The 25,307-nt window shown below is 39.9% G+C and overlaps 1 protein-coding gene across 1 annotated transcript; it reads right to left on the bottom strand.

Moving 5' to 3' along the window:
* Positions 1-1,726: 1,726 nt before the first annotated feature.
* Positions 1,727-15,141, bottom strand: lmo4b (LIM domain only 4b). The gene is made up of 5 exons (XM_059341976.1): positions 14,671-15,141; positions 12,836-13,076; positions 8,140-8,236; positions 6,445-6,600; positions 1,727-2,670 (listed from the first exon to the last, which is right to left on the bottom strand). Exons 2-5 carry the CDS (start codon positions 13,069-13,071, stop codon positions 2,662-2,664), a joined length of 498 nt encoding a protein of 165 aa, XP_059197959.1. The 5' UTR covers positions 13,072-13,076; positions 14,671-15,141; the 3' UTR covers positions 1,727-2,661.
* Between the last annotated feature and the right edge of the window lie 10,166 nt (positions 15,142-25,307).

The following is a 25,307-nucleotide window of genomic DNA, read 5'->3' on the forward strand; positions in this document are numbered from 1 at the left end:
GCAGCATCAAAATGTTCTTAAAGTATCAAAAGTAAAAGTACTCGTTGTGTAGAATGGACTCACTCAGATTGTTTTATATATTCTAAATATATTATTGGATTATTATTATTGATGCATTTATGTAATCAGCGTTTTAAGTTTGTAAAGACAGGGCTCCTTTGAACTACCTAATATACTGTTGTGTGGCTTGATTTATAAACATGTGCAATCATTTCAAATTCATCATATTTTTCATCTTAAATCTCGACCTGAAAAGTAACTAGAGCTGGCAGCTAAATGTAGTGGAGTAAAAAGTTAAATATTTGCCTCAAAATTGTACTTAAGTACAGTACTTGAGTAGATGTACTTAGTTACATTCCACCACTGTCAATAGGAAGGTCTGTCTGGTTTACACGAGTCAAGATATAAATTACCTACTGTCTGGTGACTCATGCCAGACCAGCACAGAACTGGCTCCACAACGCCGTGTCATCGCTGGAGAATGTTCTGGCTGCACCCATTCTCATTTGGCAATAGGCTTTGGTTGTATTTCTTTATACCAATGATTGTCATGGCTGGTGCTAAGCCCCAGATGTAGCAGTGGTAGCTCTGCTAAATTGATCGCTGCTATAAGGAAGGGAGGAAACAATAGTGTGTGGTAGACGTAACCAATGGCAGGCCTGTAGCAAAAACCTACAGGTACATCTCAATAAATTAGAATATGGAATAATATGGAAAAATCCATTTCCAGTAGTTCCAGTAGTCAAAAAGCCCCAACCAAGTAGAGTGCATTGAGTGTGGATTTTAGGTCTTCATTAAATGTAAGCCATAATCATTAAATTAGAAGAAAAATTAAATAAATTAAGACATCTATGTGTTATTTCCACTTTTTGAATAAAATTACTGACATAAATTAACTTTTGTATGACATTCTAATTTATTGAGATGCACCTGTATATTCCAGGAGAAGTTTTTGAAGCACTGGCATTCAAAGCAGATCAGTTTCTTCTACCTTTGAAATATGTTCCTTAGTATTTTAATCCCATTTGAGAACACAAAAGTCTGTTTACTCTTTAGGCCCATTTCATTTTCTATTGGAGCTGATTTTTGCATGAAAGTCTTATCCGGTACAGCAGCATTGTTTCAGCCACAGCGGCGGGGCTCATGAGGGGCCCAGACTCCACAGATAAGCGCATCAGCCATTACCGGGTTCCTCCTTCAGACCTATTAGGTCTTGCAAGGACTTCAAACACCAATTTGTTCTGCAAATAGCCCATTCAATTTGTGCCTGCCAAAGAGAGACACCTCTCTCCCTCTCTGCAGTAATTGAATCTTCAAAGGGACATTTTCCTCTATTTCTGTCAGGTATTAGAGTGATGAATAGCAAACGGTCATTTGAACAGAAAAAGAGGATACATGTTTATCCATTTTCAGTTAGACGCTCATCATGCACCTTGATGATTGCTAAGCTGGAAATTAAATAGCAGTAGTGCAGGATGTTCAATAAAAGGATTTCTTTCACGAGTCATGTATTGATATCAGGTTTGTGCATGAAAGATAAATTCTTGGGCACTTGATGAACTGAACTTGTAGTAATTATGTAATTTAGATATAAAGATTGAAATGCTTCATTGGTAAAAACAAGGGACTCAAAAACAAAATTTTATCACAAAGCGTCAGCGATAATTAAAAAAATCTAAAAACCAAAGTTGAGCTAATTGTGTCTTTTCAATGAATTTATGGAGGCTTTTAAATCTTCAATATTTTTATTAATTAAATACACCATACTGGAGCAAATGTCTCGGAAAATATCACAAATAAATTTCTCTTTCATTCAGCATTTATATGTTGGTGATGATCTCTACATTACTATGAGCAAATTTCTTTACTTTGCCATGGGTTTAGGTTTGGAGGGGAGGAAGGAAGGAGGAGTGGAGTGCGGAGGGACAGATGTACTGTAGCCACGCCTGGACAACGACATTTACATGCATACTGTACATACATGGTAGTTTTACAAATACACCAAGAGAGTGTTCATGATTTGTTTTCCACAAAAAGCCACAGATTTTTTTTTAAAACCCCTCTTTTTCTATATATACCACCAAAGAAAAAAACAAAACACATTCCCCTTTGACAACACTTAAAATATATAAAGTGGAAACACCATGTTGTTGGGAAATGAGGATAGAAAAGGAAGAGAGGAAAAATGAAAAAGGTCCCAGGTTTTCCCCCAAAATGTCTTTTAAACAAATATGCAGAGTTGAAAAGCCTGCATCGCTTTAACATCATTAGTCTTTTTCTCTTCTCTTCACTTCAGTCACAACATCCTCTTGTGTGTTATTTCATTTTCTCTTCCTGAAGAGTCCCCCTTGGAGTCTGATCGGTCTCCTTTTTTAAAAAATTTCCAAGGTCATGGAGTCCTCAACGTCCCGATTCAGGTGCATTAAGTGCAAGTATCCACCCATGTTTGGGGAAAAAGCCAAGGTTGAAGGCTGAGCGCTGGGTATGGGTTTGCAGAAATAAAAGTCAGGTAACTGGTAAGATGGGTAGAGGATTCCTTTGGGGCAAAGGGCCTGGGAGCACAGCTAAAAGGCTGGGGTGCTGCTGATCCACGCTGTCTCGGGTGACAATGAGTAAGGGCTAAAATGAAGGCACACATCCTGCTTCCTGCACGGCTCCCGCCTAACACACCTGAATAGTGAGAAGATACAAAATAAAACATTTTAAAATGTGGGTAAAAAAGGCTTCATCGCCACACCTGAACTGTTTACAAATTTCATTTATACCCACAACAATTAATGAATATTGACACTTTTTATTTTACCAGCTGGTTATATTAACTTTGATTGTATGTTTTGATCATGATTTATTGATTTTTAATTTCAACAGAGAACCTGTTAAGCTAGCTAAAAAGGTCTGGTGCGAGACGCCCGGAGGAGACAACAAACAAATATGATGACACTAGATTACGTTGAAATTTAGAAATGCACAATATACAGCTCTGGAAAAAATTAAGAGACCACTCTCACAAATGTTTCTTGAATCAGCATCTCTATGGCAGCCAGTCCATTCCAGTGTTTGTTCGATTCCAACACATTCTACTTAATGACCAAATCTTATTTTATGAGGAAGATTCTAATTCTGTGATTAAAAAAATGAGATACTCCCACCAATAATGATTTCTAAACTCTTCCTAAGTTAAAATATTAGTGTTGTGTTGTTTAAAAATGAATATGAACATGTTTTCTTTGCATTATTCGAGGTCTGAAACACTGCATCTTTTTTTTGTTATTTTGACCAGTTGTCATTTTCTGCCAATAAATGCTCTAAATGGCAATATTTTAATTTCAAATTTGAGAGAAATGTTGTCAGCACTGTATAGAATGAAACAAAAATGTTCATTTTACTCAAACGCATACCTATAAATAGTAAAACCAGCAAAACTGATCATTTTGCAGTGGTCTCTTATTTTTTTCCAGAGCTGTATATCGAGCCGATAAATTATTGGCCAATAATGGAAAAATTACAAATCTTTAAGTCACCTAAAAAAATCTTCATTGAGACAGAGATGTATTGAAATAATACGCAGCAACAGCTAATGTTGGCACAAAAAAGCGAGTGTGGTAGTGTCCATTTAACAGGCTTTTGAATACTGCAAGAAGTTAACTAAAACATCCTAATAGCAAAAGCAATTATGTTTAAATCATGGAATTTAAAGCACTTTATGACCAGCCTTTTTTCTGTGGTGGAAGATTTCATCGGCTTGCATTCGGTTCCTTTGTATGGATGGATGCACTTTAGTTTTTATTTCACTTGCTTGTGTTCCATATGTTGACATTTCTGATTTGACATTGTGTGCGTTTTTTATTTATTTGCCAACTAGGCACCCATAGGCTTTGGGTTCTACAAAAGTCTTTAAATCCTTATAGTCCTTATACTGACATGCTGATTTGACAGAATATGTCAAAGCATTTCATTTTGAACTATTTGGCAAAAAATGCTCTAGGAAAGCCGAAGTTTGTTTGTGAAGCCTCTTTGTGTATTTTAGTCGAAATACTAAATGACAATTTGAAGAGTCCGAACTGTTGTTTGTGATGACAATAGTAATGTCAGTCAGGTCAGAGCTATGGAATATTAGATCTCCATATAGAAAAAAATCCCTTCTGAAAATCAACCATTTTTGAGGTAATATACTCAAATTCAAGCATATTCCTATCCTTGACAACATAATGATTACATTTAAGCATTTTCCAAATTTTCCAGACTTTGTACGAACCCTGTTAAAAGTATCGGTTAACAAAATGCCATGAATGTTTCACCCTGATAAATCAACTTTCCACCAGCTCCAGTGTTTAATTTATTGATCAGCCAGGCTTTGAAAACCATCTGGTGTCCCATTTACTTTGCATTAAGTTAAAAGTGCATCCATGAAGCGATTCTCTTTGGTATAATTATAACCACGCTCTAACATAACTGCAGGAGGTGTTCAGTCCTGTGAAACAGAAAAATGTTTTTTTTTCTCTCTCTTTTTCTTCTTCTTTATGATTCTTAGGGGCGATTTACTTTTCCCTTCATCCCTCAAATCACTAGGAGGGCTTCAGTCTATTAGTAATTGCAAACTCCTACTTGGGGGCTAATTAAAGTGACTGACGCTGGGAGGGTCTCGCTCCCCTGGGTCAAAGCAGCTCTGTATGAGAGAGGTAATTTGTCTGTGCTGAACAAAGAGATTAGGAAGAAGCTAGGAAGAAAGCTTAATAAATGAGCATCAAATGTCCTACGCCATGAATGCGGACAACACCAATTATGTCACGGCAAAATCACACATAATCACAAACAATGGTCAGTAGATAACCCCTGTGTTTCCGTATGAGCAGTGACTGCTTCATTTTCTCTCTGCTAAACCAGCCTGTGTTTCTACATTCAATCCATGTTGTGCTGCTGAGGATACATGCTGTATATTGATTCTGAGAGCTGTTATCCTACTGTAAGTCTGTGTTATTCGAGGCCATCCAAATTCTGTTTTAGCGAAAAAGAAATGAGAATGTTTGTGTGATAAAGTGCTCCAGCAGCAGGCTCCTTATTTCACTCACGGAGATAACAAAAGCATCCCGAGACTGTTCCCACTGAGCGATGTGTCTCTGTTTATTTAATAATTCTCTCTCTGCTATAATTAAAGCACCAGGGCCAATATTCAGATTGCATTTTAGCATCAATAATTCAGCAGTTTTCACTACAATTGATGTTAGCGCATAAATAAACAATGAGGCCTCATATTTACTACACCAGCCATGCTACAAGAGACATTGGGGGTGGGAGTAAGGACTTAAACAGACATTTAAAATTAAGCTAGATAATGCAACGGCTTTCAATTTAAATGTGAGGAGCTCTAAGAGCTCTAAGAGCTGATTTGTAGAAGTGACAAGCCCTTAAAAGGCCTGTGACGTGGAGGGAGGGAGGGAAGTGGGGGGGCTTAATGGAGTTCTACCTCTCCTCTACTCACAAAACCACTCAAGGTGAAATGCATGCTCCCAACAATATAATTCCTCTTTCAGTCAGACTCTGACACACTCCAAACACCCCCCATATCTCTGTGTGTGCTGTGTGTGCAGACAAGGTATCAATAAAGCTCCTTGTTGTGAGGCAAAAATGATTATATCTCCTGCGGGCAGAATGAAGCTATCCTGAAGAATGAAGTTATCCTTCGTATATGATTAGGCCTTCTGTTTTGCTTTCACTAGAGGCATCAAGATCAAATCAGGGAAAGCCATGATGACAGCTTTCATGATATACTGGCTGCTGCAGCTTGCTGTCTGTGTTCAACCTCGGGGCCCTGGATACATATTTTTGGCCTTGGAGTAATAACTTAGCCCAGGTGATCGCGGTCTTGTTGATACACTAGTCAAATGCTGTTTTAAACACTCGGTATTAATGGCAGCATGTGTCATTTTTCAGCACAGTTGGAAATGTGGCTCGGGACAGCAAATAAATTCAAGATGAGTCAAATATGTATCTGCTCATAACAAACTGAGTGTGAGGACAGCGGCACAAAAAAAATCATTTTCACATGTTTTGTGCTGACGGTTAATACAGATTTTCTGAGTGCGTGTCCTCCAACAAGAATGATGGAAAAATCCATTGGCTGTCTAAAAATAAAATTCATCTCTGCTCTGTAAGATTTAGTATCTGCTGCATGCCTCGCAGTCAAGTTGAATCGACGACATCAATGTAAACACAGTGAAAAATGTTGCTGTGAAAATTACAGATGTTTTTCTTTTCCCGCTAATGACTCCAGCTGACTGATGACAAGCTTTTACTGACTTGTCCTTTACTTTGAAGTTATCAGCCTTCTGCCCCGTTTTAATACTTTGCAATGAGACCACAAAGAACGCTCCGTCATCAGACACCCCACCCCTCTGTCATGTGTCACTGGTGCAGAGAGAAGTGTAGGCGTGGGAAGGGTCTTACCTTCTGGTCGGGCAGTAGTGGGTTTGTCTGCAGTGAACTCAAATGGCCGTTGATGAGTGCTGTGGGTCTGTCGTGTTCGCAGAACAGGCTGCCGTTGATGTAGTGGAACCGATCCCCGGGGACGAGCCGGTTCCGGCAGGTGGAACAAGTGAAACACTGCAGGGAGGAGGGGGACAGAGAGACGAACGTTCACAGCCAGGCCCCAGGACCACAAGGCAGAGCTCATTCCTATTATGTAATAGCACCTTGGAGCAGACACACATGCTTATGAATGCAGATATATATACACTTCTGCACAGTGGTGTGTGCAGGTGTCACTGGTGGGAAATGGTGGAAAATACAGGAACAACTAATGAACAGCAATTTGGGGCTTTTTTTTTAACTAATTGATAAATGGTTTGGTCTATGAAGTGTCTGAAAATAATGAAAAATGACAATCACATTTTTTAAGCCCAAGATGATGTTATCAGATGTCTCGTTTTGTCCAACCAACAGTCCAAAATTCAAGGTATTTAATTTGATATCACAAAAGACAAAGAAGAGCCGCATTTCACCCTATCAGGAAGCTCGAGCAAGATAAAGTTTGAATGATTTTAATGATAAATTAAATATTTAAAAAATTACGGCAATTTAATTTCTATTGATGTTATGTTGACTGACTAACCCTTGTGCATCAATTGTGGCGTTTTAGCTTTTAAATGTTCAATTTTTCAATCATTTTGGCACTGTTAATGTATTTGTCATACATTTTGGCACAGATGTGGTGTTTTTTATTCCTTAAATTTTGGAAGTTTAACCTCAACTTCTTAAAAAAGTCAATAAAAAATGTGTAGCTAAAATATAGACATTCAAAAATGTCCCCAACAAAACCCATTAGAACTGCAGTTTTTGATCGGGCTCTCAATCTAGAGCCCTGGATTCTAAAGTCTAGTTTGTACTATTTCCCAACAGATTGAGCTATTTCACATGCTTGCTCTATAGGGCAAATTGATGACATTTTCCTGGTTTATTGTTGATGCAAGGAATCAAATTCAATATTGTGCTGATCATTGACATATCCCAGACTGAAAAAAATCTGAAAATAAAAGAATATTTGGTTGTTATGATCACAACTGATGTTGTTTACCAATTTTAACTCAGTGAAAGTAAGGACAAATAATAATTATATTTAGTAGTTTTATGAAGTGGACTTAGTTTTCCTCCAAGGACATCAGAGTAACTCTTTAAAAGTGAGGCACAGGGATTAATTAGATATCAAAACAGATGGCGATTCATTGTCTGTTAATGTTTTGTTGACTGGTTAATCAACTAATTGTTTTAGCTATTCAGCGATTAAATTATCTTCCTATCTGTTTTAGCTGTTGAAAGTCCAACGATTACTGCTTTAAAACTTTTTTTAAAACACTGTTTTCAAATGAATAATTGCATTGATCTATCTTCATAGAAAGTTGCTTTATAGTGCTATTATCTTCATATTTAGAAACAACAAGCTTTTCCACATTTACAGACCACATAATACATATTCATTCAAACAATATTATTTTGTGATTAATGTAATTCCGTCCACTTTATTCATCTCTATAAGGGCCATTGTAAAGAAAAACACTAGTAATCACAAGGCTATAGTCTTCAAAGGCGTGCGTAGCATTGCAACATCATCCAGTCCAAAGCTTCATAGAGGGAAGTTGAGTTTACCTTGAGGTGGTACACATTGCCCTGTGCCCTCATCACCAGTTCACTGGCTGGAATGGACTGACCACAAGCACTGCAAGCTCCACTGTTTCCAAATAATCTGAAAAATTAGAAAGAAGAAGGAGAAGAGTGTTAGTATAGAACCGCTGTAGGCACCTCCATAGATTTAGCCTTTAATGGACTGTGGCATTCACACTTGTGTCTGCTGAGCGTGTGACCGAATGAAAACTATGTTCAGTGCTAACTTCACTATTCCCCCAGCTCCATTTCTACCTTAAAGGGAAAACATACAGCAGAGTAACAGAATGAAGAAATAGAAAAATCATCACAATATTGACGGAGAAATGAATCCTCGAGCACTCTGCTCTCCACAAGCATCTAGTACTGAAACTGCATATTACTTTTGGCGCACATTTTTTGCAACCTAATAATAACCTGGAACATAAGCAATCAGGACCTAAGAGGATTTGATTGTACATCCAGGCGGAGACATAGTGCTTTTGCCATTAGGACTCCTGTGAATGCTCTGTCAGTGCCGTGTTTCCATTAGAAACCAGTAGCTACTCGGGTTGATATATAATGTGCATGGGTTAACCTTTTCAATCATGGTGTCAACACTTTAGATTTGCTTCTGCTCATCTCTTTCGTCCCTAACCTTCTCTCTCCCTCTCTCTCTCCCTCTCTTTCCCGCTGCCTCTTGATAATGAAATGCTTGCTCCAGCTTCCCTTCTATCTTCCTTCTGAGTCCACAATTTAGATTACTTCATCTCGGTGAGCAGCAAACTGAATGAAATTTCGATTTGAGCAGAAAGTAATTTACTGGGATCTGGACCCATTTGTCATCATATCTCACCGGGTGTTTGCTCTATCACTGCACTTTTCCTAAGCAATCAAATAAGACCACGGCATCTGACATGCTCCGGAGAGAAGGGGAGAGAGGGATGGAAAAAGAAAGGGATGGGGGGAGTGGCTAACATTGGTGTGTGCGTATCAGATAAAGTTGTTTGGCTTAAAAAAAATTAACAAGAATAAGAAACAACAAGGGGAAAGTGTTGTCGCAATTGCATTTTCTTCTGTTTAGACATTCTTGAGGACAATTTTATGAAAAGTATTTAACAAATTCATGCTGAGACGGAGCGAGGGAATAAACGCTTCTACCATCTCAACCATAACCCAAGCAGTTGTTAGATATATTGACGAACAAACAAGCCAGAGCTCTTTGCAAAGGGACACGGAAATGGCTTTCAATAGGACAGCCTAGGCAGAAGCAAATTTTGTCTTAGCATCATTTGGAATGGCTCCATCAAAACTCAATTTCAGAAACTAATTAACTGGAGACTGTCGTCACAACACTGCCAATTCTCTGCTTTCACTGGGACAAACATGATAGTGGAAATGAACATATAGGCCTTGCTTTAAGACTCATGTGCTCGTGCAATCTGTGGGAAAACAAAACTACACTTCTCCCCCCGAAGACATTTCTGCATATCAAAGCCGACTAATTTGAAAATTCAAACTTTGCTCAAATTGAAAATATGTCCGTCGTGTTCATGTTGAATTTTATTCCTTAAGGAGTTTCCTCTGTGGGAATGCTTCTGAGAGGTGTCGAAACAAAGACTACAGGACGTTTTCACCGCAGCCTTTTATATTTCACCACTCATACCAGGTTAATTATTTTATCAGGGGATAGCTCTTGATAGTATTTGATTTAAAGAGCCAAAGCCTTTAGGTGCTAAATTAAGTTGCTATATCGGTTTGAACTTGGGCTCTAATGGCCTCCCTGCCAGTGACCTACAGCGTTGAGGTGAAGTAGACACCCCAGGTCAGTATAATTAAGGCCAAGGGACTCTTTAATTGCAGTGACACATCTGGTTTCAGCTTTTTTCCTCCTAAAAAAAAATCAGTGGCTCTTACGTCGTCTCTAGAGGATGGCTTCATCTTGATTTATCTGTTTTCTTCCCCCGTGGATGTGACGTTGCTACGATCAACGTGTTTCATTAAATTAAATAACAAACAAAAAAAACACATTTGGAGCTGTCTGTTGTCTATATAGGCAACAACTATTGGATTTCATTTCAGCACTGACTGCCAGGTGAAATATAGCATGGCTTGCTGCTAGGCTGTCTGGTAAATGCAGACCTCATTCACCAAGGCCTTTGAGTAGGGTAAAATTACCCCACAACAATGATTTCTGCAACACAGTCCATTAAAAATGCCTCTCTACATCAGCAGCCAAAGCACCTTAAAAGCACTAGGCCATATTGATACTGAAGCGGGGCTTTGCATAATGGCAAGAGCTGCATTAGAGAAAAGGGTGGAGGGGCTGGGGACGGGGTGGGGTGGGGAGATTGCTAGGATGAGGGAGGGCGCGCGTGGATCTGTGTTGTGTATGTGCATGTGTTTTGGGAACAGGGGGATGGGGAGGTGTGAGTGTGTATAGTGTGTGTGTGTATAGGGGTGGAGGGTGGGTGGGTGGTGATGGTGGTGGCGGTGGGGGATCAGCCAAATTACACTTGGTTAATTCAGAGTAACAGATCTGGCCCCAAGTGAATTGAAGGCCTTGAATTAATTCTGTTATGACAAATCAAGATAAACGTTTCCCCTAAATTGCATGCGATTTAATTAATTTCTGAGATCCCGGTTTTTTCCTGGCCTAATAGTTCACATTCTCTTGTGCTGTCATAGTGCTTGAGTGGGCAGACTTCAAAGTGATATTAAATAACCAACTATTAGATTTACCTCACACGTTCTATTGGAAAAGTGCCATTTAATTACCTAGGCTTATTCAATTAAGGGGACAGCATTCTCCCTGAATCCAGCAGCCACAAGTAAATTAATTCTCCCTCTACTAGCAGCCCACAGAAATAATATCACCTCCAGCTTAAAACAACATGATCCCCACAGCAACTTTGGCTTAAAGTTTGACATTAAAGCGTTTGGTGGCAGCACTGCATGAAAAACAGAGACGGTGCTTCATGTCATGTGGTGTGTGTGAATATTCCTACTAGACTGATGGGAGATGGGTATCACCCCAGGCCAGGCATGCACCCCATTATAACTGTGATGTGATGCGTTTCCACTTCTGATCAATCAGAGCATTTTCTTATCAGCTGTATTTATAAAAGTTTGGGAGGTTTAAATGTAAGGGGAGCATTGCAGTCCATCACAAAAATGAGTCTGCCCCTTTAAGATGAAGGGGAAAAAAACAACGGCAAATGGCCTTCGCAATAATCCCTCTTCTCTATCTGCCTTTCTCTCTTGCTCTCTCTCAAAAGCCAATTTGGTTAATTAAATGTTTTGTTTGCAGTGTGGCTCTCATTCATTTCGGACACGTCATTGGGAGCGGATACAAGCCAGGGACCAGATCTCATTAGATAAAACCCATCAGGACTAAAGGAAATGGAGGGGGACTATAATTAAAGCATTTAATTGTGTAGACTCACTGTCAGATGTTTTTTTTCCCCCCGCTCCTATCTTTATCTCTACAGAGATCTCATGGTTCCATAATATGCGTTTTAGCTCTTCCACCAAGCATGCTCTCATTACAAGTGGAAAGGTGTATCCACATTTTCCCCCCTTCCAATTTTAATTACGTTATAGTCCCATTATGAATGAAGTACCCCATTGACTTCCTCATCCTTTTTATGAGGTGGGTGTGAGAGCGCAGAGGCACACTTTAGATTTTGAATTATCCGTGCAGATTTAATAGCAGTGTTGGATGTTCATGTTGACAGTCGTGAAATCTCATATTTTAGTTTATTAATGCAAAAGTAATTAGCTGCACCCAAACATTCATGCATTTACATGTATTTTAACTTGTTAAAACTTAAATATTCTACTATTAACCATGTCTTGCAATGATGTAAAAGTATTACAGAAGAATAGTCAAAACAATTAATTAATTAATTAATTAATTAATTAATAGGGTTAAAATCAATTCTTGCACCCCGGGGTGATTCAAGAAAGTGTTTGAACTTGCAGTAAACTGTGCCTGTGCCGTCACATCAGACTGCTCCACATTACCAGAATGAGAGTGTCATCAATAAGCTCTGGTTGGGTGTCTGGCACACCTACTAGAATATTTAAAAAGGCTCTCTTTGCTAATTAAATAGAGCTTTTCTGTTATATAAAAAAAAAATACCCAAAAAATTAAACAATAATCTGTGCCCAACACAAACACTGTACATATGTTTCGCAGAGCAAACATAAATCCTACAAGACCAATTTTCTGTCCTTCAGTTGACCATGAACAGCAAACAGGACAGACACGCAGATGGCCTGCAGAACAACTCTTTTGCTTTGTGCTCTGTCAACATGCCAGCGTGTTTGACCTTATTCAGGGTAGACCAGGGAGACTTCAAGCAGGATACTTTAATGAACACTGATGATGTTAGTACAATTTGAGACACATGTTCTGCAGAAGTAAACCCAACCTTGCTGACGATTGCATGACCAGCCCCGTTTTTGTCTGTTTATAACTCGATTTAATATCTTAATATACTCCAGGAGCCTTGAAAAGTGCATTCATCTGGTTTCCAAGAAACACAATTGTCTTAAAAATGTATGTATGATGTGAAATTAAATACGTAACTTTATTATTAGAACTATGAATTATTAGAACAGCAATTGCTCCAGATAACCCTTGGTAATAATGATCAATGCTAATATAAATAATGCATGCACAAAGTATTTTCCTCACCTGATATAGTCGTTTCTACAGAGGATCATGCCGCTTTTTGTGTAGCACGACGTGCCGATTTCGCCCAGCTGGGCCTGGCAGCAGGAGCACTTGAGGCATCGGCTGTGCCAGTAGCTGTCCATGGTGTAAAGGAGGAAACGGTCTGCAATTTTGCCCCCGCACCCTGCACACCGCTTCCAGGACAGGGAGCCTGTGCCCACTGGTGGTGGCTGGCTGCTGCCTCCGGGATTCACCATTGTCCCTAAAAACACACATTTAAGAGATGATTTTAACAGTCCGAAGTCGTACACATCAACCAAAAAGTTGCTGTTCATACTTTTACCAGGCAAGTATTGTTTGTATGCAACTGGGTCAGGATCTGGGATGGGTCACAGGACTATGTTAGATCATGTATACCACATGCTGCAAGTGAATTTGTTAATTATCAAATTAGAACTTCCAGCATCTTGAACATCTTGCTCCATTAGTCTGCGTGCAGACTACAAATCGTACCAAAATGCCACAACTGATCTCATAAAGAGAACAGAGTCCTGCTCTGCTACAAGAGAGCTACGAGTCATTTAGTGAACTAATCTGCCCTTGATCTCTGTCTCATCCCCATGCTGTTGCTTCATTGGACCTCTCATGATGAATGTCTGTTAACTGTTAACCCCGTGAGCCAAAGGAACAATTATGCAGCGTGGGCTTTTGTTGAGCTGTCCTAAGAAATTCGAAACAGCACAATACTTCGCCACACAATTCCTCACTCTATTGCAGTTTGAATAGCTGGGAGGTGGTGGTTATGGCAAAACACAAAGGAATACTCTATGAATAGGCTGAAACAGCATTGGCTTTCAAACTGACATGTGAAGCAGTTTGGTGGCTCTGTGTTTACCAACACTTGATGCTTGCAGGCCTTTGACCCAGAGTGATGAAGATGATCTGTCTTGCAACTAAAAACCAATATTTAACAGCGCCTTAATAGGAGCCCTGATAAACCACAGGCCTGTAATGATGCTAAGTGTTCTAATCTAATGCAATGCAGGCATTTGTTTCACCCACAAAATTAATGTGGGTTCTTTCAAATGTAATCCTCTCCAATTTGGTCAGGCAGACTACATGCCTGGATAAAGCCAAATCTTTGTTGAAAGGCAGGTAGGCTAATTAGAGTTGGGGAGGGGGGAAAGGAGGAGGGGGGTGCACACAGAAAAGCATTCAGTAAGCCCATTAGCGATGGCTCTTAGGGACAAACCACAGCGTACCTTAGTGCTGATTAAATCTAAAAGGAGATGAATCAAAAAGCCGACCTGAAAGTGACTCCCTGAATAAACAAGACGGACCATCGTCAAGTTTCATTCAGAGAGGAGTTTCTTTTTTTTCCGCTGAGAGATTGAGGGGACAGGAGGGGAAGGGGAAGAGAGGAGGAGGGGGGTGGCTTTTAACTTAAATGGGCTAACTCAAGTAATTACACGGGCAGGCAATTTGGGCGCAGAGACCAAGTCATGGAAATAGAAAGAGAGGGAGAGAGAGAGAGAGAGAGAGAAAGAAAAAAAACATATCAGGCAGCCATGTGCTAAAAGGTCCTGTCCGCTGGCTGCAGCTTTTTAATGAAAAATAAAAAGAAACGCAGCATTACATTTAGTGTTACTGCGGTTTAAATAGGGGATAAGAAGGAGGAGGAGGAGGAGGGGGGCAATGTCGCAAGAATAACACACGCTATCAAATATCACTGCTAAAAGAAAAACACACCAGAAGAGACACGAGGCTATTTTTTTCCGAGTAGCTTAAAGTAGAAAGAATAAAACAGGCATTTTTTTAAACATAAAACATAGCTGTAGAATCAACGAAACACCCACCTCGTTGGTCTCTTTTAAGAGTAATGGCTGTAAAGTTAATGACTTGCAGGGTCGATACGGTAAACAGGTAGACTACAACAGTCCCCAAAAAAGTACAGGTAAAAAGCGGGTGCACTAACGCGCGCGGTCGGCCTCCAGCTCCGCGAGACAGCGGACCTCTCGCTCGAGATATTCACTGGCAACAAGCGGAGCGCCGAGCAAATGGAGTTATCAGATAGTATTTCCACTGGATGATTCCCGTTTTACTGTTGCTGCTTTTTTCGCTGGAACAAAGGGAGTCCATTGCAAGACGTAATTACAGGTCTACGCATGCCGTAATGTCCTCAGACCGAGAAGTGCGTGTTTTGGCAAAAGAAAGGGGAAAGAAATAACGAGGCTGGCATAGAGGCTATAATTGACTGTCCTCCGGTCTGCTTCTCTCTCTGGGTCCCGTTAGCTGCTTGTTCTACATGTGTCGCTGACAGGAAGAAACCTCCAGTAAAAACCCCTTTTAGCCGCGTGACGAAGGTGCCAAGGCGGCCAATGGGCGCGCAGTCCATTTAGCAGGAATAACAAATCCAGCCAATCACAGCGAGGGGAGATTGACTTGGACACGCAGAGAGGGATGGAAACGGAGGTGAATGGCAGAGATGGACCGGAGAGGTGCGAAAGAAAACGACGAAAAGACGAGTGTCAAATGTTGAAAACGTTGACAAAGAGAGGAGAGGCTGCAAGGAAAAACCCTTGTAATGTTGCCATTATTAGCGCGTGTCCTGTTTTATTAGTTTAAAAACTCAATGTGTAATATATTCACTTCTTTAATCGTCTAAAATAAATGAAAATGAATGATTGCCTCAATATTGCAATCATAAACCTGATAAATCTCCTTTTTGACTGATTTTACATAAAGCAGACTGATATTTTCCTAAATCCTCCACCCAATAAGCTGTATTCATCTCACGTCTGAGTTTAATTAGTTGACATTCAATAACTACTTAGTTTACCGAGGGTGACTCCAACCTCTGGGAAATATCAAGGCCTAATAGCTGCGTAGTGGCGCCATCGTCTGTCACTGAAAATAATCGCAAGGCCTGCTGTCGTTTACAACCTCATTAAGCCTCAGGTCATTGGTTTCAACACCTATTAAGGCTAATCTGCAAGACCTCGATTTGGCTGAGATCCTTTTATTCATTCAGTCTTACAGTTCTCGGGCATCATGTGAGACTTCAAAGACAAGATAAACTGGAAGCAATTGCAACACCTTTTAATAAAAGTAATGTGGTGCTGACATGTTGTTGAAAGAAAAGGGAACTCCTCCTCGTTTATACACAGCTTTGACCAAAAGAAGTGCTGCAGTGTAGCCGTTTGAAATTGCTCTGTGAAAGAAAAAGAAAAACCCAAAATGACGTCTTCAGTTGAACTAAAAAAAAGTGTTGCTATTGGAGAAAAGTTGCCTCGGAGAGAAGTTGTTTTGAGATTCACTGGGTTGACCGGTTTTACATGACAAAACAGCTTCATTATAAGATGCCCCTGGCTTCATTAGAAAGACATCAGATGTATAAAGATTATCTTTTTCTTGACTTTAATTGTTTAATTATTCCTGCAGCTCCAAAGAGATTGTGCAGGCATCAAGCTGATTTCCCTTTGGCAAAGCCAATGCTACTCCACCTTGGTTTGAGACACATTCTCTTGACATCCTCATCAAGCCTCTCACTCGCTAGAACAAAAACCCACAGAAGATGGCAAAGAATATCTTTTCCACCAAGGATTGATTAATTGATATAAATGATTAAAACAGAGGGAAATTATGAAATGAATTTGAAAAGGGGCCTCACAGGAAAAGCTTTGTTTGTTCCAGGCCTATTTTAATGAGCTTTTCATAACTGGGCAAGAGAAATTACTCTGTGTGTTCTTTTTCTGGAGCTCTTTTGCAAAATAATTATGGCTAGTTGAAGTGAGGAGGAGGAGGTGGAGGGGTCAGGGAGCTGTGTGAGGGAGAGGGGGGTGTTCCCTCAGAAAATTGATCATCTCCTTTCTCCGCTGAGATCTTTCAGTCCTGTGGCAGTTTCCAAGCAGCTGCATTATGAGGCACACCAGATTAAAAAAAAAAGTGGCACACAACAATGTGGTGCAACACTATTTCAATGTTTAAACAGGGACAAGAGAGCGTCAGACGTGGCTCGCTGTGTTGATACTCCCCACAGGGGTGATCTCACCGAGATGAAAAGGAGACCACGGTGCTTCATAATGAAGCGGCTTGCCCTGTGGGAAAAAGCAAGAGAGCCACATTCAACATGGTGGTTAACTTCAGATCGGGATTCACTCTGCGTTATATTCTATTAACATGACACTGAGCCACAAAGAGGCCAGTTTCAATCTGCAAGTGTACACAGCGCGAAGCAATCTTCTAACCAAACAACATGCAGGTCACCATAAGTTTCTCTCACACACATTCCATAACATCACATTGCATTGTACCACAGTAAAGTGTGGCCTCGGTTCCTGTTTGTGAAATAGCATCACCCTAACTTTATCGCATTGTGTGTGTGTGTGTGTGTGTGTGTGTGTGTGTGTGTGTGTGCTGTCTTTTAGAGAGAATGATATTCAGCTGAGCCAACTGATGAGGGAAGATTAGGGTTCAGATTATCTGCAGATAGAGAGGGCCCACTCCATGACTGAACGGAGGATGGCGGACTTGGCAGAAAGATCTCCAAATGAAATCTTCTAAATGAGCAACTGGCTACTTACCTGAAAACACATTAGGAATAGTTTGACATTTTTTGGAAAATACACTTTCTTTGCTTTCTTGCCTGGAGTTAGATGAGAAGATCTGTATCACTCGCATGGCCGTATGCTAGATTAACGCATTCCCATCCCAACTCGTCAGACGCTCTGCCCTGGACGTCAGAGTGTGATACCAACGCACACTACATGGATTGTAGCTCCCCAAAAATAAACTTTGATCACAAGAAACGGTTAAGCATAAGATTAGAACATAAACCATTTGCACATTACTACCAGACGCAGTTACACAGGTTGATTCCAACTGGCTTCACATGGGACACGAACAGTGGTCTCCTGAGTCAAGGTGGGGTTTGTCTGACCCATCCACCTCTTGTCCAGGGCCCCTGAATCAGACCTTTATGCTTGTTAAATCGGTTACTCACAGTGTCTAATATTGCCGCAGATGGGTGTTCATTAGAGATAAAGTCCAATGTGTCTCGCAGGATGCCTTGTGCATCGGTCAGACGCAGAGGATCATGACAAAGCACTGGTATCTGACAATTTTGCAGGGAGAAAGGCTTGGCTGGATATGAAGCTAAACCTTGATGCCAGTTAGCTTAGGTTAGCATAAAGAGTGGAAATGTGGAAACAGACTGGAGAACAGGGGGGAACAGCCTGTTCAATATCAAACCCAGTGGCCTGAATAAAAGTTGCCATTGAACATTTACAATACACTGATCGGAGGGTCGGTGGTTCAATCCCTGACCATGGCAGCCTACATGTTGAAATATCTTTGGGCAAGGTACTGAACCCCAAATTGCTCAAGATGCTGCGTTCATCGGTGTTTGAATTAATTCCCAATGGTGGCAGGTGGCACCGTTTATGGTAGCCTCTGCCACCTGTATGAATGTGTGTGTGTGTGTGTGTGAACGGGTGAATGAGCGCAGTCTGTACTAGAAAAGTGATGTACAAGTACAGTCCATTTACCATTTACATTTCTGAAAACCATAGAAATGTTGAATATGAAGGTTTCTGAACCACTACAACCCATTTTCACTTCTTTCAGGAAAAATGATACTGACACACTGGGTTGCATTTTTAAATAAGTGGTTGGACGTTTTAACTCGAACAAAAACTTAACAACAAAACTACATGGTTAAGGTTAGGGGATGGTGTCCCGGTGGCTCACACTGGTAGAGCGATTACCATTAGGGCTGAGTCCTTGCTGCGGCGAATCCGGCCTGTGCTCCCTTTGCCGCATGTCCTCCCCTCTGTCACCCCCTTTCTATCTGTCACTTTCAATAAAGCATGAAAAATACCAAAAAAATCATCAAAAAAAAAAAAAAAAGGTTAGGGGATAACAATCTGCCTTGGGGGGGGGGGGCGTACTATCTCTTTAAATTCTGTAACATTTGGATGAAGGCATCATGCAACTCCTTAAAACTGTTTAAGACAGTTTTTTTTTTAAAAAGTCTGGTGGTTTAAAAACAACAAAATGATTTGTAGCATTGGTCGGATGCTATTAGACCACATTCAGTTGAATACATGGTAATCAATACATTCCAGTGTGATGTGATGTGCAGTTGAAATGGCATGACAATACTGTGAGCACATTGAGGATGACTAAACTAGTGTAATCAAACCCTTCAATCTGAGCTGTGTTGCTTTCTCTTGTGGTATGTTCTCTGTACTCCTTCCACTCTCCCATGTGGTTCCAGCTCAACTTGGGTCACAAAATAATGGAGTCGCCACAAGTGTTTTACTCAATATTCCCCTCTCAAAATATCACTCACTTCACCTATTTGGTGGTATTGATCTTGTTCATTTATTGTTTGTAATTAAAGAGAGAACAAGTAAGCTTAAGTATATAGAAATCAACAACTCAATATATACCCCCCGTATGGCAGTGGTTTCCTAAAGCCTGTTCTAATGAGTTCACAAGCTCCGGGCAGTGCGACAACTCTGAAAAAAATGTGTCAGGACCAATAGAGTGGTCTGAAGATCAAGTGATAAAGTGGTCTTTGAATCTAGAACATGTTATGATTAATTTGATTTGAGACACAAGTCACATGCATGTAATACAAATTAGTCAACAGAAAGCTGTTGGTAATAGTTCTTGGCCTTCAATTGTACAGCATTTAAGAATATACACTTATTTGTTTTCTTTCTGAGGTGAAAAAGATGACGAAAGATGGAAAAATCTATGTCAAATTTATATCTGTGTGCTCATTAAAGAACTGAAGTCAAAACATCTTAGTGTTGCCAACTTGGAAACTCTTACCAACTTTATTTCTAATGTATTTGACAAGCCACAAATCAGAAAAAAAGGGAAAAAAATTATGTTATTATTAATTCCTAGTGCTGCGCAGATCAATTGCAATCCACAGCTTTTCTGCCAACAGCACCGGGTCTCTCACTCTTCTCTTGCTCCATGTGCAAGCAGTCTCTCCTTCGCTGCAACCGACTCAACCACGAAGCACTTGTAAATGAATGTGTGATGATGTCACCAATATGCAAATGAAAATGTGGCATCATCAGGCCAATGTCACCTCTTACTTTGAAGCTAGTGCTAGTTACACTCATTGAAAAATATTTGGCAACACTGAGACATTTATTAATGTAGCTTTGTCAAGGTTCAAAAACATACCTAAAAATACCTCTAAAGCTATAGTATTGTATTTCAGTTAAACCTGCACATAACCTAACGTGATGGCATGGTGAGTATAGATGGAAGTAGATTTGAGCTTGTTAGGCTGATGTGTTGACAGTTGGTGGATACTGGGTGTACCTGATAATTGACTTCTGGACACTTTTATTACAATTAACTTGGAGGTAAGTCCAGTAAGAATGGCAAAGGTGGGATTTGAACTAACGCTTAAATCTAACACCTTAGACCACTCAGGCACACTACGTGACATTACGGTGTTGCTCCTAGTCAAGTATGGCCAAAGTAGCTACTGCTGACTTCAGACTTATTTCAGAGCTTTAATACAGAGCCTTAGACCACTCGGCTACACTAGCACAAAATCTAATGTTTTTTTGCTTTTATTTTTTTCAACAAGCAATGAAGGCAAACAGGATATATTTAGATGTTTGAAGAAATATATAAGCCACCATTGGAAGGCATTAGTAAAATATTATCATCACCTGGGATGTGAGTATAGCGACACTAGTGATGTAGTGACATTGGGAAGATTTAAACTGAATGCAAGTCCAGAAACGTGCACAGATACCCAAAGGAGTTTAATTTAAAACCCAGAGTTGTCACAGCATCCACTTCACTTGGTGGCTTCACCTTATTGCTGCCACTTGTCCTTTTGGTAGTTTCATACTCTAGTTATATATATATAAGACATACATGCATCTTAGAATCAATAGTTGCTTTATAAAAATAGATAGCTTACATTTTGAACCTACGCATCACCTATGTGACTGGGGCCTATATCCAGTGCATGGCAAACAGGCAGGATAACTAGATTTTTTAATAAAAATAAGAGCCACCATCAGAGGACATGAGTAAATAATATAGATTACCTGAGATGCAGTCACAATGGGACCAGACCTGGCAAACTCCTTGACGACAACAATTAAAGCTGCTATAATCAATATCTTTATATTACAATGGATCAAATAAGTATGTGTAATGTGAAAGCTGTCAATCATAGTGGTAAAGCCACAGAAAGAAACTCTCGTTTTAGCATCTTTCAGCTGTGCAGCATCAGACAGACAAGGAAAGCAACTTGTTTGTGAACACAGTGGAACATGTAGGAGACATTTGGTAGGAAACTAAAATAGAGCTGAAGGGCAGTGAATATTGGACTTGCATTAAGTGGACACAGGCAATATTCCAAATGAATGTTAATGTTTCTCTGTGTTTGCTGGATGTGTAAATAAGCAACTGTTTGCTAACAACTTCTCCATGAAAATTTAAAGGCGATAACATGTCAGAGTTGTCAGCTTCTTTTGGCTGCCAAAAAATGCCAAGAAGTGTCCAAAAATCAGTTGATGACTTTTTTAGAATTCTCTTTGCACAGAATTTTGGATGAAGCAAGTCTAGGCAGTTCTCCCTGCCTCCAGTCTAAGCAAGGTTAACCATGTCCTGTCTCAGCTCCATACAGACATGACATTAAAATCACTCTCTCTCTGAAATAAAACATGCAACTTTATTTCCTAAAATATTAAACCTCTCTCTCTGAAATAAAAAAAAATCAACTTTATTTCCTAAAATGTTAAACCTTTATATAAAGTAGGTGTTTTTTTTCTCCTGCTTTTAGTACTACCATCTGTTATAGCAGATAAAAATAATGTATTTATTTACATCTTTTCCCTATACATCTTTATGTATGCCACTGCTGCAAGATATATACTGCTTTCGGGTCTGATTTGCAGATGCGTTCATTTGTGCAACAGCTCAGTCCGAGCTGAAAGGCATTATTCCTCTTCCACTCTACAGTCAGGGCCACTCATAAGGGAAAGTTTGGGGGCCCCAGACACTAGGAGGGAGGACGCCATAACCAAATCACATTTATCCTAAATATAAGCAATGATGACCAATTTTTTTTTTTTTTAACAAATTATTTAGCGTTACTCGAAAGCCAACAAAGATAAACATTGTAATCATTGGTGCTTGAGGAAAATATTGCCTGTTTCATAAGAAACCCCTCTCCTGAAAATGGTATTAGTCTTCTCGTTTTTTTAACGTCACCTTTGCCCCAAAAAAGAAGAAAAAAAGCGTCCATAACCTGAGAAATGTACTGATCAAAACTATTAGTGAATGTTGGAATAAATGTCCTTGTTATGCGTTGATATGTGTTGATATGGTAAGGGCACGGTTACACACGGTGAGTGACCTTCGTCTGTTGAGGTGATATTTGTGTTGAAGGTGGACGGTGCAGGATGTGATGCATACAGGAATCAGTTTGCTGGTTTGAAGTCCATTTCAGTTGTGGTTGTTGATATTGCGATGAGAAAATTTTTCATTCAATTCACTCGTCTGAAAGGGGCTAAAGTTTACCAGAGTTGGACACAAAAGCAAATGTTTTATTTGCTCACATAGAATGCAAGCGTTGAGTATTCATCAGCATTATTTTGTACATGTGTGGAAGTGCCTGAAAGCAGATTTTGGGATTCACTGGCCGAGCCATTTCTGTGGGCAGGCCTGTCTATCGTGAAGCTAATAACAAGATTTGGGTCAAAAGACTAATAAAAAAGTGCCCGATGGGCAGATTTACAGTGTATTCGACAGAAGTGGTCATTGTAGCCCTCATATGGGGTAATCATCTGAGGATTGCTGTCTATCTGTTTCTGTCTTCCAAATTTGATGGTATTTTTAGATGGGTTGTCATTGTCACAGCCTGCTGTATTTAAAAATGCACAAAGCTTTTCTCGTCTGATACCACTCTAAACAAAAAGGGACTTTTGTTCCCCCAAATTAACTGTACTTTAAGCTCATGCTGTACAGGATTTGGGCTCCAGAAGCAAACTTTTCCTGCAAAGCTATGTAATGAACCCATCTAGTCTGTCGTGACATTTTCATATAAATGTAATGGATTTTGTTGGTTTTTGATGGATCAGGGTGCACATTTTCAAACACACCAGAAGCCCTTGACAGTAATGAATGTGCACAACAGAGCCAGAAAACATCTCAGAGATGGGAAAAAAAGATGTGGAATGATGAAATTCAGAAGCTAAATGACAGAGAAGCCAAAAAACAGCCCTTTCCTTTAAGTGCTTTAATCGTCGGATAATTACTTCTACACACTATCTCAGACTCGCTGCATGCACACACGTACAAACACAAACAGAACACCATGTGCTGCCTCGAACAACATTGCTTTAATGAAATGTCGTGAATCCTTAATGAGTCCCAATGTCTTGTGATAAATTTCATAATTATTCAGCCCCACACAACTCGAGAGGGAAATTCATCAGTCAAAGCAAATTAGTTGGGATCCATTAGGGTTCAGTGTCTTGTAGGGACATTCACTTTATTAGCTCCTTACACCCATTGCCATAATTGGGAGCATATTTCATTTGGCTCTAACCCCACTTTACTGAATGACTGCTCTTTCCCTTTTTTATTTACGGCAGCGTGCTGCATTCTGTGCATACAGTTGCTGTTAAACAATACAATATAGTGTGGTTGATGATGTTGTTCTGTTCTTTAATACAGAAATGGCATTCCTTCAATTCCATTCTCACAATTTGCTCATTTTTCTTTCAGTGAGGCAGAGCGCCAAATCTACCTGGTCCATCGTTATTGATTCATCTACAACTTGAAAAGAAAGAAGAAGCAGTGATGTCTCCTTTAATGTAGATTAAAAACAAGCCAATAATGAAAGAGGGTTTTGTCTTTTTGGGGAGGAGGCCGTGGTCTGAGCACACAGCTCCTTGTTGATCAGTGGCACACGGCGGAGGGGATCATTTCTTTAGGATGACTGATGATGGCTTCCACTCACAGATGCCTCTCTTGTTTGTCTTGGGGCTGCTTCGGGGTGTGCCTTACCCTCGCTCCTCTCCCTTTTTGCTCTGACAACCTGCAGACATCTCAGATGAGCAACATTCTTCCCACAGAGACACCAAGTCTCATACGTGGAAGAATGAACAGGACAGCTTCTCTGTTTGGGGTCGAGGCCGTGAGAAACTGATGCCGTAGAGTGGTGCTCGATGGAGGTTCGGGAGTTGCGAAGATTAGAACCAAGAACAAATGCAAACTGGTAGCAATCAAATTCCTGTATACTTATTCTTATAAAACGTTGATTTGAAGATGATTCATTCGCAATAAATAGCTTCTGTCTCTACTGCATGCATGAACTTTTTGGAACAATTTTAGACGTAGTATTCCTATTTTCACATTATATTTTTGTTTGGTTTTTAGGTTTTTATATCATTCTTTAGTTTTGCAGTAGTGTTCCTTATGTATTAAATAAGTATAGTGTGTGGACGGGCGCTCATAGACCTTCCAAATGTTACTGGACTGAATAAATCAACCAAAATTATCTGATACTTTTTTTCCCCTAATGTAAGTGGGAAAAAGTCTTTCTGACCCCAGTGGCATCACACGACGGACAAGAAACTTGTAATATCAGCATTTTACCAGTGTATTAAATTGGCTTTGAATCTCTACACTCTTCCAGGGCTTGTTCTTATGGATCCCATTACATTTCCTAACAAGACATGCCCCTGAAACACAAAGAAAAGGGGTGTTCTTGTCACCTTTAATAAGCAATCAAAACACCACTGTATCGTTCATAGCCTCCACTTGTTTTCCCACTGCTTGTATTTACTAAGCGTTACAGTAAGAACGATTTAAACTCGCAAACACATGTAGCTTTCAAAATAAGAGCACATGGATGTTTTAACAGAGTCCACCAACTTAATTTACAAGAAGACTGTCAAAATATGATGCCTTGAATAAAACATAGAAGAACCCTTATTCTCCTTTACATTAATTCATTAAAATATGCAATGGTTAACATGGAATAGTGGCATTAGAATGTGGAGGAAGCACCAAATTTAGGCTTTAAGGGCAAAAATTTTATCCAGGGGAGCATGCCCACAGACCCCCTTCTTTTGTTTGGGTCCCGCCATCATAGTATCAGAAAATCCTGTGGGAAACTCTGGTTCTAAGGCTTGTTTGCAGTAGAGTGTCATTTTTTATACTTTTTACATTGCTGATTGACTCAAACACATAGTGTTCATGGGAAATGTAGGATTAATTCTACAAGCAGTGTTGCCAGATAAAGATTACGTTCCCCAGAAAAACACACACAAAACCGCACAAATTTCCTGGCGGGAAACAGACAAATCTGGCAACACTGAGGTCAGACACTGTGATATTTTCTTAATTCATCACCAGCCAAATCGGCTAGTAACTCTACAAATGTTACCCGCCAAAGTTAATTTTTACCCATATTTGGCAGGTTGGCGGGTGT

Source organism: Centropristis striata, chromosome 9 (assembly GCF_030273125.1).
Source record: "Centropristis striata isolate RG_2023a ecotype Rhode Island chromosome 9, C.striata_1.0, whole genome shotgun sequence".
NCBI lineage: Eukaryota > Metazoa > Chordata > Actinopteri > Perciformes > Serranidae > Centropristis > Centropristis striata.

What these genes read in the sequence shown, in the direction of transcription:
- lmo4b (XM_059341976.1), bottom strand. Translation starts at nt 13,071, where the DNA reads ATGGTGAATCCCGGAGGCAGCAGCCAGCCACCACCAGTGGGCACAGGC. An exon ending in TGTAGAAACGACTATATCAG is followed by an intron (nt 8,237 to 12,835) that starts GTGAGGAAAATA and finishes CTAATTTTTCAG; the next exon opens with ATTATTTGGAAACAGTGGAG. An exon ending in GCAATGTGTACCACCTCAAG is followed by an intron (nt 6,601 to 8,139) that starts GTAAACTCAACT and finishes TCCTCCCTGCAG; the next exon opens with TGTTTCACTTGTTCCACCTG.